At 41.5% G+C, this 17,667-nt stretch overlaps 1 protein-coding gene across 1 annotated transcript; it reads left to right on the plus strand.

Annotated features, from left to right (window-relative positions):
* Positions 1 to 559: 559 nt before the first annotated feature.
* On the plus strand, positions 560 to 17,409 carry UBXN4 (UBX domain protein 4). The gene is made up of 13 exons (XM_030018237.2): positions 560 to 717; positions 7,641 to 7,743; positions 8,622 to 8,650; positions 9,501 to 9,619; positions 10,226 to 10,388; positions 10,842 to 10,944; positions 12,543 to 12,597; positions 12,751 to 12,915; positions 13,715 to 13,842; positions 14,891 to 14,993; positions 15,343 to 15,474; positions 15,812 to 16,020; positions 16,767 to 17,409. The coding sequence occupies exons 1-13, from the start codon at positions 591 to 593 to the stop codon at positions 16,903 to 16,905; spliced, it is 1,575 nt and encodes a 524-aa protein (XP_029874097.1). The 5' UTR covers positions 560 to 590; the 3' UTR covers positions 16,906 to 17,409.
* Positions 17,410 to 17,667: the final 258 nt, after the last annotated feature.

Below are 17,667 nucleotides of genomic sequence, written 5' to 3' on the forward strand. Positions count from 1 at the left end.
GCCTTTGCCGGCTGTGCCCCCACTAAGGCTGCGTGCTGTGAACGCCGCGCCGCCCCAGTCCCAGTCCCTCACGCAGCCTGGCTCACTGGGGAACATGGAGGATGTCCTGGCCTCGCCTCCTGCTGCTCACGGAGGATCTGTGCATGCCGCACTCTCTGCTTTTAACGTACCTAGCATGGATTTCTGTCAAACACGTACCTCCTCCATCCTTTTTCCCCTCTGTCACGCCCTTGACTTTCCCAAGGTGGATGGTAGGGCCAGCGTTAACTGCGGCCACCCTGTCCTCACAGCCCCTCACCGCAGGCCCTGGGGTACAGAAGACGCACCCTAGCTGCGTGGGCCCCCTTCTACCTGAAGCGGCCCCGGCGCCCCCCCCCCCTCAGCCATTTTGCGCTGGGACACCGCCCAGGGCCGCAGCCCCGCGGCGGGGTACCGAGGCGTCAAGATGGCGGCCGGCCGAGGCGAATCTGCCGCCACCCGGCGCGTGGCCGAGGGCGGGCGCGCGCCGCCCGCGGCCGCCAATCCGGAGGGGAGGCGGGGCCGCGGCCGCCGGCGCACGCGCTCGGGCGGGCCGTTGGTGCGGAGGCCGCATGCGCCTTCGGCGGCGGTCGGCAGCGCCCGGGTCCGGCGGCACCATGATGTGGTTCGGCGGCTCCATCCCGGCCGCCATCGCCGCCGCCAAGCAGCGGAGCTCGGTCTTCGTCGTGTTCGTCTCAGGTACGGCCCGGCCCCGAGCTGACGCAGCGCCTGCGGTCGCGTTCTCCGCCGGGGCCGGAGGGGAGCGGGAGCGGCCGCCGCCGCTCAGGTAGCGCGGGCCTCCGTGGGCTGCGGGTGCCGTCCCTCAGGCCGCCCGGGACGGCCCCGGGCTCCGGCGGCGCCCGAGTCGAGCGCGGTTCCCGGCCCGCCCGCAGCCTTCCCTCGTCGGGTGGGCCCAGCGCGTCCGCGGCCCTGTCAGCCCGCGGCCCTGTCAGTCAGCCCGTCAGCCGTTGCCGCTCGCTCGCTCGTTCGCTCGCTCGCCCCCGGGCGGATCTTGCCGGAGGCTCGGCGGCGCCTCCGCCAGCTGTTGCTTGCCCGCCTCCCCCTCCCGCCGCGCCGTGATTTCTGCTGTGTCAGTACGAGTCCCCGCTGCCCGGCCCGGCGGTGCGGGGCCTGCTGTCGTGGTGTCAGCCCCTGGCCTTGCCCTCGGCGGGGCGCGGCGCGGCTTTGGGCAGCGAAACGAGCTCTTGCCGTGTTTTGCTTCTCCCTTCGCCATACCCTTGCATGCGCCGGCATGCGGTCCTTACTGCTGTAACTTTCTTGGCTGTCTGTGTACGCTGTCCTCTTTTTTTTTTATTTTTTTTTTCCCGAGGTCCCTATAGTGTTTGTTCTGTAACTGAATGGTAATTGAAACCTATAGAAACTCACATTGCCTTTGGGTACATTGCCTTTCTGTTTGGGAAAATTAGGGCAGGTGAAGACAAAGGAGGACATCGGACGGACTCTTTCACTTTCTTCTTGTCTTTTTGTGTGTGTCTGTGGTGTTTGTCTTGTTTTTACTGTTGCCTTAAGCGCTTGTGGCTTGAAGTTTTTCAGATGCCTCATGAAAAAACAACCACGGTAAACCTGTGACTAGTGTCGTTCCCTTAAGAATTATTGAACTGTGGGATTCGCTTAGCTTCAAGGAGAAGTTCACTCCCAAGGGGGATGTGCAGTTAAGGTCCTTTGTTCCTTTAAGTTCCTTAAGTACAGTTAAGTTCCTTTGTTGACACAACTCTCCTTATACTTGGAGAACAGCATTTTCTACTGGATAGTAAACAGTGCGAGAAGTCAAGATCTTCTCAGCCCACAACATGCTGTGTTGGTGTAGGAGGAGGGGATGGGGTAGTGTATGCAGGCTTTAAGGCAGCTTTTTAAAGCCCACAAATCATGATGGCAGGTGGGTGCTATGATGTAAAAGCCTTTTACCATTGGATTTACTTATTTATTTTCCATAAACATACTTCAGTGTGTTTACCAACAGTGCCTACCTGATAGGTCTCTGCATGATCATAGCATATTATATAAAATTAAATGAAAAGCCAGGTGGTAAACAACAAGAAACTTCCTCACACAGGTGTTTTGCAACACTTGACATCTTCACCTGTGAAACATAATGTGCTTTGACTTGTGTAAAGGCTGATCTTCCCCCCAACTCCCTACTCAGGGTTAAAAGTTTTCTGCTAAATTTCTTGGGTGTTTCAAATGCTTTGTATTGGGTTTACGTGGCTAGGTTTTGGTAGCTGGGGGGCTGCAGGGGTGGCTTCTGTGGGAAGGTGTCAGAAACTTCCCCATGTCCAACAGAGCCAGTGCCAGCCGGCTCCAAGACGGACCCGCTGCTGGGCAAGGCCGAGCCCATCAGTGACAGTGGTAGCGCCTCTGGGATAAGAGATTTAAGAAGGGGGGAAAAAGGAGGGGGAAGAACTGCTGCACAACAGCAGCTGGGAGAGAGGAGTGAGAACATGTAAGAGAACCAGGCCTGTAGACCCCAAGGTCAGTGAAGAAGGAGGGGGAGGAGGTGCTCCAGGCGCCGGAGCAGAGATTCCCCTGCAGCCCGTGGGGAAGACCACGGTGAGGCAGGCTGTCCCCCTGCAGCACAGGGAGGTCCACGGTGGAACAGATATCCACCTGCAGCCCAGGGAGGACCCCACGCTGGAGCAGGGGGATGCCCAGAGGAGGCTGTGACCCTGTGGGAAGCCTGCGCTGGAGCAGGCTCCTGGCAGGACTTGTGACCCCATGGAAGAGACCCACGCTGGAGCAGTCTGTGCCTGAAGGACTGCAGCCCATGGGAAGGACCCACGCTGGAGCAGTTCGTGAAGAACTGCAGCCTGTGGGAAGGACCCACGTTGGAGAAGTTTGTGGAGGACTGTCTCCTGTGAGAGGGACCCCACGCTGGAGCAGGGGAAGAGTGAGGAGTCCTGCCCCTGAGGAGGAAGGAGCAGCAGAGACAATGTGTGATGAACTGACCCCAACCCCCATTCCCCATCCCCCGTGCTGCTGGCGGGGAGGAGGTAGAGAAAATTGGGAGTGGAGTTAAGCCCAGAAAGAAAGGAGGGATGGGCGGAAGGTATTTTAACATTTGGTTTTATTTCTCATGATACTACTCTGACATTCAATTGGCATTAAATTAATTTTCCCCAAGTCGAGTCTGTTTTACCTGTGACAGTAATTGGTGAGTGAACTCTCCCTGTCCTTATCTCGACCCACGAGCCTTTCATCATGTTTTTCTTCCCTGTCTAGTTGAGGAGCAGAATGATAGAGCGGCTTTGGTGGCCATCTGGCATCCAGCCAAAGTTAACCCACCACAAAGATTTTTTTTATTTTTTTTTTTATAGTAATTCAGTACTTATATTTTGAACATGATACATATATATCGGGGTTGAGAAATGCACTTTGTAACTTATTTCCAATGTTTTTTACAAAACTAAATTTGTACATAAAACTGGCCATTTCTTTTAGATGTGAACGTTGACCAGGTGGATGCAGGAATGTGGAGATATGCAGAGTGGAGATAAATGTATGATTGCGGGGACGTAACTGAGTTTTGACATTGTAGTATACTGTAAAGATTTGATTTGTTTTGTTTTGCTTGTTCTCATGACCCCTGAAAAAGGGGCAGTGTTACTTAGGGCAAGCATATCTCCAAAATGAAAGCGTCAGGAGTTCTGCTGAGTTCTGGTCTACCCTAGGAACAGTGGGATTGGGGTGGCTGACCTGTGATGGAGCTGATCGCAAAGCAGTTCTGTTATGCCTGCTGAGAAAGGGAATTGGGAAACCCAAGAACATACTTTCTCACCATGTGCAGAAGCAGGTGTGTTTGAAGGATGCTGAGGCTGCAAGAATAGTCTATTTTTATGCTAGCAGTGACTGGGTTTGTTGTTTGGGTAGATAGATCCATGTTTAAAACTGCACAGTGGGTGGTGATGGTAGCTTTGAGTCTTCATGCTACACGCTTGCCCATAGACAGGCATTTGAACACAGATTTCTGAGCAGGAAAACACGCTTTCAGAAGTGTTCAGTGTTTCTGTTTTGTTTTGTATGCTTTGTCCAATAGTGTATATGGGGACAAAAAATTAATAAAGGAACGAAAATTACATGAGAGAAACAGAAAATATAAATTAACTGTAATTGTAGGGTGGCCACTGTGGAGGATAGCTATTAGATACAGCCTTGACAGAAATTACTGAATTCTGGTAGGTCCACCTCTGTTTGGTTTCTGCTACCATCTGTCTGTCCCTCTCTCCCTCTTCACTGCACTTCTCTAAACAACTGCTAGAAAATGAAGAACTGGATTATTCTTTCTGATTCTAGAATATTTTCCAGTCAAGCAAGGCGTAACGTGGCTGTTTATCTTAACAATGAGGTGGTGTTTGTGACTGCAATTGCATGTTGTTCAACCAGTTTTTTTTCTTCAACATTTTTGTTTGCAGTTATAATCCTAACATTTTTTTTAGTTCAGGTTTTAAAACCTTCACAGCATATTCTGTGTAGTTGTGTAAGCATATTAAATATCCTGTTGAATTCATGGGAAGTTGCAATAAAAGGGGTTGCTCCATACTCTCCAGGGAGCATAAGGTGAAGCATGTCTGACTTAAAAAACTGATTTTAAATTAGATTAGAGGCTTCTGTACGCACAAAGCAAGGAAGTTGTGTTTGGGGACCAGATGAATTACTTTGTGGCATCAAATAATTGCTAGTAGTTCTGCTGCTGCACAGGGAAAAAGTATTCCTGGTGCTGAAACAGGTCTGGTGAATGTCTCTAGTATCTTGTTGGTAGCTGTTATGTACATGATTTTCTAGCCTGCAGAGTTAAAAACCTCCTCTCGTTATTTGAGTTATTAATCTAAAGTTAATTGTTCATTTGATAGGAAACCCCCTCAGATACCTTCTCTGTCCTGATTGAGGTGTTTAGGATTATTCTTTCCAAAAGTTAAGACATGTTCTGATCGTGAAAATACCAGGCCACTCATAAAAAGTGCTTTTCAGAAGTGAAAAAATGAGGGGGGAGAAAAGAAAAAACTTCAAGCTAAAATGTTTGTGTTTCTTTTTAGTAACATTTGTAGAAACACTTCTTCCTTTGTTCATAACTTTATTTTTAGATTATTTTTTTACAAAGCACTGATTTGCAACCAACAAGCTATTTGTTAGCATTTTGTAGCCAAGCTGTATCAAAGCACTTTTCAAGTTAAATATGTGAAATGATGCAGAGGAGGAGGAGGTGAGCAGCTTAATGTCCTGGCTTTCTGTCATTTCCAGGATGGGCAATCCTTACTCTTGCTGAGTAGTTATAAAATGTTGGACATTGAGAAGTCAGCTGGGCCTATCTCGCTTCTTCTGAAAGGAAAGTGCTTTTCCCTGATGACTGTGCTGAGGGATGGGGAATTAAAGTCCTTTGACAACCTGTGTTGGTTTTGAGTAAGTCCCTTGTACGGGAGATAAATCATTGCAGAAAAAGAGTCTCTTCCAATTATCTGAATCACTTGAGAAACGATGGATACGTTTTCGCTATGTAGATATCTAAATTTACCTGACCAAATTTAGGAGATGAGCAAGCGTGACTGCAAATTGTGTACAGGTCTTTCCGCTAAGTGAAATAAAGTGATACTTTTGTTTGAGAAACAACAAATCTGAGACTCTTGGGAACTAGAACTCTGAGGTGGTTTTGATAGCTCGGTGTTTAGCAGAATTATGAACTATGTCAAGTTCTGTTCAGCTTGACCTCTTGACTTTTCTGATCCTTTTCCTGGGGCCTGGCAGTTTTCATTTCAGGATATAATTACTACTACAAAACTGTAATAAATGAACCTTAACCCCCAAATGAGAAAGGGTTATCAAAACAAAAAGATGTGTGAGAATAAGCAACTCTTCTGTGGGTGGTCACAATATTAAACTGTGCTTCATGGCATAGAGCTTTGTAAAATGTGAGTTATCAGCATTTTCATTCATGGGTCACATCTCTCAGAGATTGTACTGTGAACAGTCTCTGACCTGTTTGTGTCTTTCAGCATTCTTTTTCTACAGCAGTTGTTTGTATGGAAAAGTTAGTGTTAGGCAAGTATTTAGGTATTTTTAGTAGCCTAATCGGATGAGCACATGTCCTTTTGAAAAAGTGTGTGGTGAAGCAGCTGTCTGTCTCTGAGCATTTGGAAATGGGGGAGGAGGCCGAACCACTCTTGGCAGAACAGCTGCATCCATTGACCACAGTTGGAAGCACTGCACTTAAAGGAAGAGGAAAGGTTCCTACATAAGCTATCCTAAATATTTACTTGCTTATGTAGAATAATAGTAATAGAGATGAATACTTTCTTACTGGCTCCAGTGCTTCCAGGGAAAAATCAATACATGTGGTTGGAAAACACTTTTCCAAAATTGGTATATTTTTGATACGTGTCTCTCTGAGAAGCATTGCGGCCAGGCAGTTATGGCCTTAAGGAAGCAGCGCTTCACCAGGGGACTCCACGTATAACTCCTGATGTTTAACGAGTGAAAAATACTGCATGAAATGGCAACTGGGATGAAACAAACAAATGGTTTGTTGTTGTCACCGAATAATGCACTACTATACTTCTGTACTTGTGACTCAAATTCTTCATCAAGAGTACAGTTGTTTCCAAGCTGCTAGAAAGTAATACAGATTGAAGATAAAGAAATGGTTGCAGGCTGATTTACTTGTTGAAACATGGTTAATATTAATCGGAATTGTACTTATTAACCCACATCCTCACTAAACCGGTGCTTTGGAAGATAAATGCATGATTGATGTGTTTAATGTGATTAGAATAACACTTCTGAATCTGTAGCCCCAGAGCACCTTTGCAGTTTCCCTTACTTAAGTAGCTCCTCTTCTACTGTTACTCTTGTTCCTTCCCTCCTACTGTTACTGTTCGTGTCAGGAACTGGAATACAAAACTAAGTTACAAATAATCCTGCGAATAAATGTTTCTTGGTTTGTGGGGTTTTTTTAACGTCATCAAACTGATGAAACCTTGTCTGCTGAATTATGTATTTCCAAGGAGGGGAAAATACAGTTTTACCTATTAGCAGCTGGTGTACCAATATGTAATTAAATTTATAATGAGGGGTAAGCAGTGGATGGTTTTAGCATGTTAGGTCAAGCTTAATGTCAGGGAGAAGCTATGGTTTCCTCTGAGCTGTGGGAATCTCCTTGCATATTATGAGAGTATACTGAAGCAAAATACTAAAGCATAAGCATACACACTGTAACGTGAAAATGAGATCTTTCGGCAGTTGTGCAATTAGATGATGCAACCGAGCCGATCTTGGGACTTGGCCATCACCACCAGTTCCTCTGTCTGTTCCATCTGTGTGGTCCAGTCTGTTCTGCTCCCTTGGACCATCTCACCATGCAGTTGAATGACTGTGAAAGCTATGTGCTTGCTGGCTTGGAAGGATTTTTGGTGTATTGGGTTTTTGGTATGTTAGCCAGGCAAGTCAGCTGGAGTGAGTTGTCTCCAGATTATCAAAAATAAATGATAAACTGACTCAAAAATAATCATGAGAGCGTCTTTCAAAGGTGATTTCAAGCAATTGAAGCAAAGCTAAAATCAGACCACAGACAGTAATTTGTGGTATGTTTAGTATCACACGTGTGCTGTATCTTACAGGTGAGGATGAACAATCTACTGAGATGGCTGCAAGGTGGGAAGATGAGAAGGTGACTGAAGCTGCCTCAGATGGTTTTGTTGCTATTAAAATCGACACCAAAAGGTTTGATCCCATTCTAATTCTGTCTCTTACACAGTCTTTCATTGATGATGATGAGAGTAAGAGGCTTTTGAAATCCTCCCCCTGACTTGGAGGTAGTCTAAACTAAATACAAGGTTGCAGAACATAAGTGAATTCAGTACACCTGAAGCCACTAGAGCCTGAGAAAATTCCAAATGTCCAAATTTACTGTTGTGTTCTGCAGAATATTGATTGTGTATGTCGGACTGTATTTCAGTACTAGTAAAAGGATGCTTGAGGTTGTCTTTTTTCAACAGGAAGAGACACAAAAGTTATGTAAAAAAGCTGGAATCAAAATGCAAGTACTCTTGAGGCAGTTCTTGATTTGCCAAGTTACATAACGAATTTAAAAATTCTCGTGAATTCAGAAAGATAAAAATCTGTAAAGCCGCAGAGAAAATGTGTTTTTCTCTATTGTAACACATCGAATAGCGAAGCATTGAAGTTCCTGGGTAAATTGCTCAACTATTTTTGTTTTGTGTAAGTGTTCCAGTCCATGTGCAGAAAGCACACTGACATTTCCAAAAATGGTATTATTTTGAAATGCTCTGTAGACATTTTATTAGACTTAGTATATTATTTGCACTCAGTAGACTAGATGTCTTTTTCCTGAACTGCTTCTTAGCACTGTTCCCCTAAATCTTATATAGTCAACTGTGATAACCAGGGATTGTCACCATGTCAACGCTTATGCAAAATGTTAACAAGAAGATGCAATGCAGATTTGCTTTTAGTGTTCTCTCAAGTATTTAAATAGTTTTGTGTGTGGTAGTAGGACAGTTATTTTTATGATGAAAGACTTAATCTAAAGTTGTTGCGAAGTGATTGCTCCCCTTAAACGACTCTTTTCTTTTAAACAGCGAAGCATGCCTGCAGTTTTCTCAAATTTGTATCCTTTGAGATCAGTTTAGATACTACATAATGATTACAGAAAATTGCTCTTTACAAGTTAGTACTGTTCTTAAGAAATATATGTACAAGCAACGTTATTAAAAATACTTCTTATGGCACAAAAATATGCAAGAAACTGTACTTAAAAGATACCATCTATGTATCCAACTTACTGTCAATTCTTAGAGAAAGTGAACAAGTTGGGGTTTTCTGATGTTAATCCTATGTAATACTCCAAATAGAAAATTATCCAAAGCTTTATGTAAACAAAATAACCCATTGGTATTACTAATCAGCATTAGAAAACAAAAAAGCAATGCTTTAAATTATTAGCTGGAGTTCAGAGTTACAGAGAAGGAAGAACAAGTAGTGGATTGGGTTCTATCAGATACACAGGTGTGAAGTTAGGTAAACATCTGCCTACCTTAAGTAGGTCACTGCGTATAGCTCAGGAATTCTGTATGATGCTGAGGAAGGGAATTCAGTACCTTAACTTGGATTTTCTTAATGCTGTAAAGAATTCATTGTTGTCTACACAGATGTTGTCTCACACTAAACCAAAGTCTTTTAAGTCAAAGCGTAATTGCTTGTCGGATGCATGTGTGTTGGAGAAAAATATTTTGGCTTAAACCATTTCAAAGAAAAGAAGAAATTCTAATCAGTTGTATGTAATGTTTTCCAGCATTTTTGTTAGCGTCTTTTTTCTTCCTCCCTTGGCACTGACTGCTGGCAACCAGGTGGAGATAGAATATTGGGCTAGAAGGTTCTGTAGGAAGGACTTACGCTTTTCCTTTTAAAGTTACTTTATAAACTTCTGTCGTTTGTTGCCCTTAACTGTTGCTGTGCAGATCCTGTAGTGTGTGTTCCATCGAGTTTTTTTATAGGAGACAATGGAATCCCTTTGGAAGTAATTGCTGGCAGCGTTTCTGTTGAAGAGCTTGTTACCAGAATCCGTAAAGTTAAACAGGTAACACTTGCTGACAGACTGGATATTTCAGATTGAGTTGGGTGTGCTCACGTGCTCAAGACAAGAGATGTCGCTGGCCCTTAGCCTGTGCTTTGGGGAGTTATGAATTACTGGTTCTATATCCTTCCAACAACAAAATCTGCAAACTTAAATTCAGTACACAAATTGAACAGGTTGCAAAGTACTATCCAAAGGTGCTACGTTATTTTTTTGTTTCAAACATTGTTTTAGATTGTCTGTGTAACACTAACAGTATTGAAGAAATATGTCAAGAACTCTGAACTGGAATGACATACCGATTACTCTTTCAGTAAAGTTCATATGTGGTTTTGTAATATTGTCTTGTAATGTGGATTTATAAAATTATGCTTGAACATAGTATAACTGTAGATAGTTTTATCACTTTGACTTCAAGTGTAAGACTAAAATTAGGAAAAAAATATGAAATGTATGCTTGCATCACAGTCAACAAACAATACGTGATAGTTTTAGTTTTATATTTTAAATAGGACTGATTCTCTGAAAATAGTTTAGTCTTGACCTTTGAACCTGTGGAAAATATTCAAAGTTTCATAGTCTCGGGGGTTTTTTTCCCCAATTTTTTAGATGCACACAGTAAAAGGGCAGCCTTTGGAAAATGCAAGTCAGTCATCTGCTCCGTGTGCCTCCTGTCCATCTGACGATGCTCCAGAAAATACGCAATCCAGAGCAGTAGAGTTTTGTGACTCTCCCGAGTCTGTTACATCTGACTCAATAAGACCTTCTGCTGGTAATGTATTTTTACACAAATGCTAGCTAATTTGCTTTTGAAATAGTTTTCCTTTTCTTAAGTTGTTACGTGATGGTATGTGAAAGGCAATACATTGAGTGGACTTGTTGAGAAAAAACTTGGGTATCCTAGAATGCCGATTGCAAGGCTAGAAGGAAGAATAACTTCTCATTCTGCTCAGTTTTAATGAGTGATAAATCTATGGTTTATAATACAACGAAAACTGTGCACACTTTCTTGAAAGAGGGTTCAATTTTAAAAGTTTCTCTGGATTAGTAACGTGAAGCCAAATGGGGGGTGGAGGGGGGAGTCTAAATAGCAGAATTTTGTATGTCCTTAAGATAACCTAGTTGCTGTGAATTGTGGCTAACAATGAGCATAATAATTTTTAATGATAAGAAATACACCTCTTATTTTTCTCTTATGGATTACTTTCTTGTAAATCACTTGAAGATGGAGCAAATTCAGGTCAAGCAAGCCAGGAAGCAACTAATTCTTTAGATGAACAAGTGAGTGATGCTCAGCCTGTGAATGATCTTGCACTCAAAGTAGAAAGGTAAGTCTTCTTTTGCGGACTTCCTAATGTATTGTATTTGTTTCTCAGGAGGCAGTTTTGTTGTGGTTTTTTGGTTGGTTTGTGTGGTTTTTTAACAAACGGACTTAATGACAGGATTTTGGTGCTCGTTCTGTTATCATGTGGCAAACTTTTATGTGGTCTTATTTTTGTTTAGATGTATGTGACAATACTAGAAAACAGCTTTTAAATGAATCTCTTTTTTTCACATACTCTGAAAGAAAGGGGTAATCTGGAAAACTATAAATGTTCCCCTTTGATATAATTTGAATAGGGACAATATGTTTGCTGCACATTTTTGAATGAGTTAAAATATTGAACTGAAAGCACTTGAAACTGGGGTAATGAAGTGCTAAGCTAGGTTTTTTACAGAGATGACATCTTGCTTCTTTTTCTTCTTGTCTATTTGATGACTGTTTGTAGTCTAGGCATATTGAAAGAGCCAGAGGAATCCTCTTCTCAGACTCTTCTTTTGTTTTATCAGTGAACAGTAATGAGGTCTCAGGAGCAATGCTAGTTCTAGTAGTTAAAAGTACAGTGACCAGAAGTATCTGGTTCAGTACATGGTTCATTCATTAAATCGATTGTTTTTAAGTATGAGATTCAGTGTATAAAATTGGGTTTTAGCATCTCTAAGACTGATACTATTTGTAATATCCTACCTAAAACCAGTAGCACATACTTAGTAAATAGGATTATTTATATTGCTAAAATATATTTTAAAACCTTTTCACATTTCATTTCAGTTTTCTTTAAAAGATGTTGGACAATAAGTATAATTTTTTTCTTACTAATGATAAGAAAATGCAGTCAGTATTTTCTTATAAATACCAAAGTTCTTTTTCAAAATGTGCATTAATCTTAAATTACACTACATTTGCACATATCTGCAACATTTCTTTCAGGGGAAAACAGAGGCAAACCTCTGTGGTAATTACTGTTTTCTTTTTTAAAAAGCAAAACAGCTACTATACAAACAAAATTTTTCTGATTATCTGACTTCTCATGGAGTTGTTTGGTCATGCTTGCCATTCCCTAGACTTAAAATATGTTGTAAATTGCTATGGTTTTTTAAGTCAATCCTTATTCTAAGGCACCTTTCTGGATAGATGAGACAGATGCATGTGCATTTATGTCAGTGCTATATATTATTTGCTTTCCATTTTAGGAAGTGATGTGCAGAAGAAACCAGATGGCTTAAATAGCTAAGAAGAGATTGAGTTTTAGTGTTTCTGTTACCACAGATCATAAATAGTATTTGCTTATTGTATGTCTTACAAGTTGGTTCAACAGTAAGATGTAAGATTCTTCATTTACTGAGCAAAAAATGACAGAAGGAATATGTTAGAACTCCATTAAATGTCAGAAACTGGGTGGTGAATCACCACCTCATCTTTTTATGGATGGTACACCCGCATGTGAATGAATCATTACTGTACAGTAGGTATTAGCACTGTGTTACAGTTCATTTTCATGTGTTCCAGTCTTCTGCAAGTGTTTACAAATGCTTCATTAAAATTTTAAAATGTTAATAACAGATACTGCAATTTTAAGACTTTTCACTTCCTTTTTAAATTTAGAATAACAAAAAAGCTTGAAGAAAGACGAGAAGAGAAAAGGAAAGAAGAAGAACAGGTAACACAAAAATGTAAAACCGCTTGCAATTTTTTTTATACCCTTATTTGAATAAATGCTTCATTCCTTTTTAAACAAATGTACTTCAGTCTTGTCTTACTCTTGGCCAAGGCAATTTCATGGTCCAATTTTTTGTGTCTGTTGTTTATTCAGAAAGAAATTAAGAAAGAAATTGAACGGAGAAAAACTGGTAAAGAAATGTTGGAGTACAAAAGACGACAGGAAGAAGAATTGACAAAACGTATGTTAGAGGAAAGGAACAGAGAAAAGGCAGAAGAGAAGGCTGCTAGAGAGCGTATAAGACAACAGATTGCAATGGTAAATTTTTCATTTTGGAAGATAGCTTGCTGCTTCTCTCTTTCACAAGGGCCACCAGTGTACTAAAAGGATACATTTTCTCATTCAGTGAAATGTTGAAAGATTGTCCATTTTAGTGTGGCCTGGTATTGTAACAGTTCATATGCTTGGGGTTTATGTAGCGTTTCCTGTGTATAAAGTGAAGCTTCTGCGTTCATATTCATGATGATCTTTTCTTTCTGAACAAACATACCAACTTTTTTGTCATATTCCTTGAGTCCAGTGGAGAATTATCATTTAAACATAAAAATAATTGCAAGTATAGTTCTGGAACAGAAGCACAGGGAATATTTAATTGTGGAACATGCAGAAGAACACGGATCTCAAAATGGTGGTGAGGATTGTTTTCCAAATTTGTATATATGTGTGTGCGTATATAGATATAAGCAGTTCGTAACAATTGAAATCCCTCCTCATTGTTAGGTTTTGGCCTAGAACACTTAGAACTGTAATCATGTAACTTGTCATAAGATTTATTGTTTGTTTGTTTATTTATTTATTTTCCCTTTATCTTCACTGGAGTGATAAACTTGCATGGGAAGATCATCTATTAGCAACTATTTGCATGAAGTGACTCATTGGAAAGTGTCATCTTGGCTAACAACATGAGATTGTGCAGTTTGGCGGTGAATAATTCTTTGCAGCCATACTGTCTTGTCCCCTGGTTGGGTACTGAGTACAGATCGTAGCTCTCCGTTTTAATGAATGTTAAGCTACAATTTATGGTAAAAATTAATGTTTGTGTTTGGTCCTTTCACAGGATCGTGCTGAGAGAGCAGCTCGCTTTGCAAAATCGAAGGAAGAAGCAGAAGCTGCAAAAGCTGCAGCTCTTCAGGCTAAACAGGCTGAAATAGAGGCCAGAAAAGAAGCATCTCAAAAGGAGCGAAGGTGAGTTCCTGTAGAGAAAGAAGTGTGTGTTTTGGGGGAGAGAGATAAAGAAACTTAAACTTTTAAGAGATTTAATATATATCCTAATCTATTAATTGATGCCATGTTGAACTGTTTAAACAGTGACATAAAAAGTTGGTTTTCTTTCATAATATTTATTTGTAGCTATTTACATGAATATTATGTTCTCTGATAACTTTCAACCTTCTGACATTCCTGATTATGAAACACTGACCACCTTTCCTTGTGTGTTATTTTAGTTAGATAAGAGCTTTTCCTGTATGATCTTTGATTTAAATACCACATATAATGGGGCTAGGTGGGGAACTAGGTAAGGTGAGAATGTGATAGATAATGACTAGACAGAATGACTAGACAACGTCAGAACTGTGCTGGGGAGCATGGTGCCAACGCAGCTGTTTGGCTGTGCGTGCAGTTGGCTTGGATTCAGCAAGGCTTGACTGGGGTCATCAGCTGTCCGTGTCAGAGGAGTCTCCTGCTTTGCCCAACACTAGTGTTTTAAGAAATACTCTTAACCTATAGAGACCTTATGTGGAGTTAAGGAGCCACTGTGAGTCTAGTACTGCCCCTGAACAGAGAGCAAGCATGGGAGTAACAGCCTGTGTTGGTGTTGAAACTCACACAGTAACGCTGGCCCGTAGCTAGTTGAATATAAAATTACTTGCCAAGCCAGCTTAAATGTCTGTGCCTTCATAATACAACTTCTTGAAAAAAGAACAAAACTAATACAGGCTACACAAAAGAAATACAGTTTATATTTCATTCACTTATTAATTTTTTGCGTGATTAATATAAATATCTTGTTTGAACGGTGATGGGTCTTGGACTCTGACAAAAACCAGGAGATGCATTGTGAGATACAATGAGGTGGTTATCAACTGTGGATCCAAACTTACAACCCATCTGCACTGCCATGAGTAGGATGACTGTCCCTCTCTCCCACATTTCAATACTACCAAACTAAAGCCCCAGGAGCATTTGTCTGTAACTGTTCATGTGTTGACTGACCCCGATACGTGTCCTGCAGTGCAATAGCCAGGATTCAGTTCCGCCTTCCAGATGGATCTTCCTTTACTAACCAGTTCCCATCTGAAGCACGGCTGGAAGAAGCAAGGCAGTTTGCTGCACAGGTAAATTGGTGTTTTGTTTTCTCAGCTATGTGTTGATTACAAGTTGGTGTAGCATCAACTAGTTGTTGATCGTGGTGGAACTGTCATCAACTGCTTTTCTTTTTGTTTATGTGAAGTGGGTTTTTGTAGCAGCCTTCTCCAGTGCCACCAACTGCCTTTGTATTAGTGCAGCGTATCATTAGTTAAGAGACAGTAGGTTATGAAAAATCCTTTGTTTCTCTATATGAAGATGATTGATAGTTTGATATAGAACTCTTGGGTCAATACGGCAAGGTATACTCCACTGGTAAATCTGCAGTTGTTTGAAAGTGAACAGTTATAAACAAAAGTTTTCTTTATATTTTCACAGACAGTTGGTAATGCTTATGGCAATTTTTCACTGGCGACAATGTTTCCCAGAAGGGAGTTTACCAAAGAAGATTACGGAAAGAAATTACTGGAGCTAGAGTTAGCACCCAGTGCTTCAGTAGTGTTGCTGCCGGTAGGTGCTGGGTTTTGGTTTGTTTGCTTTACATTTTCTTGCAAACAGCAGTACTGTAGCTGTATATTTGCTGTTAGTGGGCCATGATAATACTTGGCTTGAATTTTGTTTTTTTCTGTGTCTAAGATTGCAAAATTAGTGTAATTTTTGTCAGGACTGATTCGGGGGAGGGCTTTTTCTGAAGCAGATAAATGGTGGTGTAGATATTTGTCTAGCGTGTAACCAAAGGAGTTCTCTTGTGTCTGCTGAGCTGCTTCTAAATTATGGATTAAATACTCTGTCTAGAAGTGCACGACTTTAATAATCTGACAAGTTTGCTTTACGTGTTCACGACCAGGCGGGAAGACCTGCTAGTTCTGTTGTTCAGGCTTCAGGCGGTGATCTGTGGAAGTTCTTGGGCACAATACTTTATCCCCTCTTAGCTGTTTGGAGATTTATTAGCAACTTCCTGTTTACGAGTCCACCTCCCTCACAGTCTACTGTGAGATCAGCTCATCAGCAAGACCATTCAAATCCTTCCGCATCTAGCAGCATTGAGCAAAGCAGGTAATCAAAGCTGTTTAAGGCAGCTATTTCTCAAACCGCTTGCAGGAATTGTTTTCATCTTGTAGTGGGGAACTGAACTATATCTGTCTCTTAACTGCTGCCCTCTCCGTGTAGTTTCTGGCCACCACCCTTCCATCTGGTTAAAAGGCTCAACCTGGTGGCTGGTAAACTGCATGGCAGCTCTGACTAGGATTTCTCGGTTTTTACATGTGTGATTAAGCAACCTCCTCATTCTTTGCTTCAATTTCCAATTACAGAGTAAAAAAAGCATTCTCTTGCCATCATTTATGAATAGGGATTTCATCTGTAACTACAACTGTGGGCTTCGCTTCAGCTGATATTGTTTGGAAGATAAAAATTCTGAAAATTAGATGTCAAATTGTTATGGTGTGGTTGTACAAGAAGCTCAAGCAACTGAAGTCTGATTTTTGACAGTTAAGGCTTTGTATTGCCTAGAGAATGAGACCTCCCCTGTACTGGGAGAGCTGCTAGGCCATTTCATGTGAAGCGGCCACGTATTGCTTCAATGACAGGTGCTTTCCAGGGGAAATGAGATTCTGTCAGTTTGACTGACTGCTAAATGACAAATTTTCAGCTGGGTATTCTTTCCCAAGGAAACAAGGGGCTGAAGAAAACTGTTATTGGGGATAAGGAAGGATGCATGATTTGCATTTTTATTGCATTCACTTCTTGTGTGTAATTACTACCAGGGAAACTGTCAAACCTCGCTGTCATTTGTACCCTAGGCAAGCCGTCAGGAAACGAGTAGTGGAAAAGCGGGGGGAAGACTTCAAAAAAGAAGGCAAAATATATAGACTGAGGACTCAAGATGATGGAGAAGATGAAAACAATACTTGGAATGGAAATTCTACACAACAAATGTAGTTTTGAGTAACTGCACTAATCACTGTCTGGCGCTTCCCCCCCCCCCCCCCCCCCTTCCTTCCCTTACTTGATCTGAGTCAACTAAAGCTTCTGGACAAGTGGGCCTTACTTTACACTGACTGAATTACTTAATTCTTATTCCTGCAGTGGAGTATGGAATAAAGTCACCTAAGTCAGAAAAATCAAGTGGGTGTAGCTGAGGCCTAGAAGCAAAGAGTTAAAAAGAAACTGAAAATCTCTCTCAGCTTTCATAATCATTACCCTTCTGCCATAGAAAGGCACTTTTTAAACTATAAATATTCTGCTACATCAATTTAAGGGCCAGATATTAATATAAAGGTCATGGTAGGTGATGACTGATTAAAATGAGGGTTTCAGAAGCACTATAATTAGCAAATCAGGTAACTAATTTATGTTTAACTTTTTTCTTGCTTCTGCAACTGCAAGCAAAACCTTGTACTTTTTAATTCCCCAAGCACTCAATAAACTATTTTCCAGAAAACATAACTGTCGTCTTTTGTGAGGCTCCTCTGAAGTACTTGTGTCACAAGGAAGCAAGCAGTTAGGATCATATGGTTAAATTTAAAATACTGCAGACAGACTCTTTGCTCCAGTTTAAATGACCTTACTTGAGAGTTGTTCATATTAAAATCTGGTAAAACACATCTGAAATAAGTGGTTTGGGTCCAGGCAGTGGTACAGGAAGAAAAAAGGTAGGTCTTTATCACATAAAGTAGAAATGTTGTTAGCAGGGGCCTGCAA

This window comes from Aquila chrysaetos, chromosome 6 (assembly GCF_900496995.4).
Source record: "Aquila chrysaetos chrysaetos chromosome 6, bAquChr1.4, whole genome shotgun sequence".
Lineage (NCBI taxonomy): Eukaryota > Metazoa > Chordata > Aves > Accipitriformes > Accipitridae > Aquila > Aquila chrysaetos.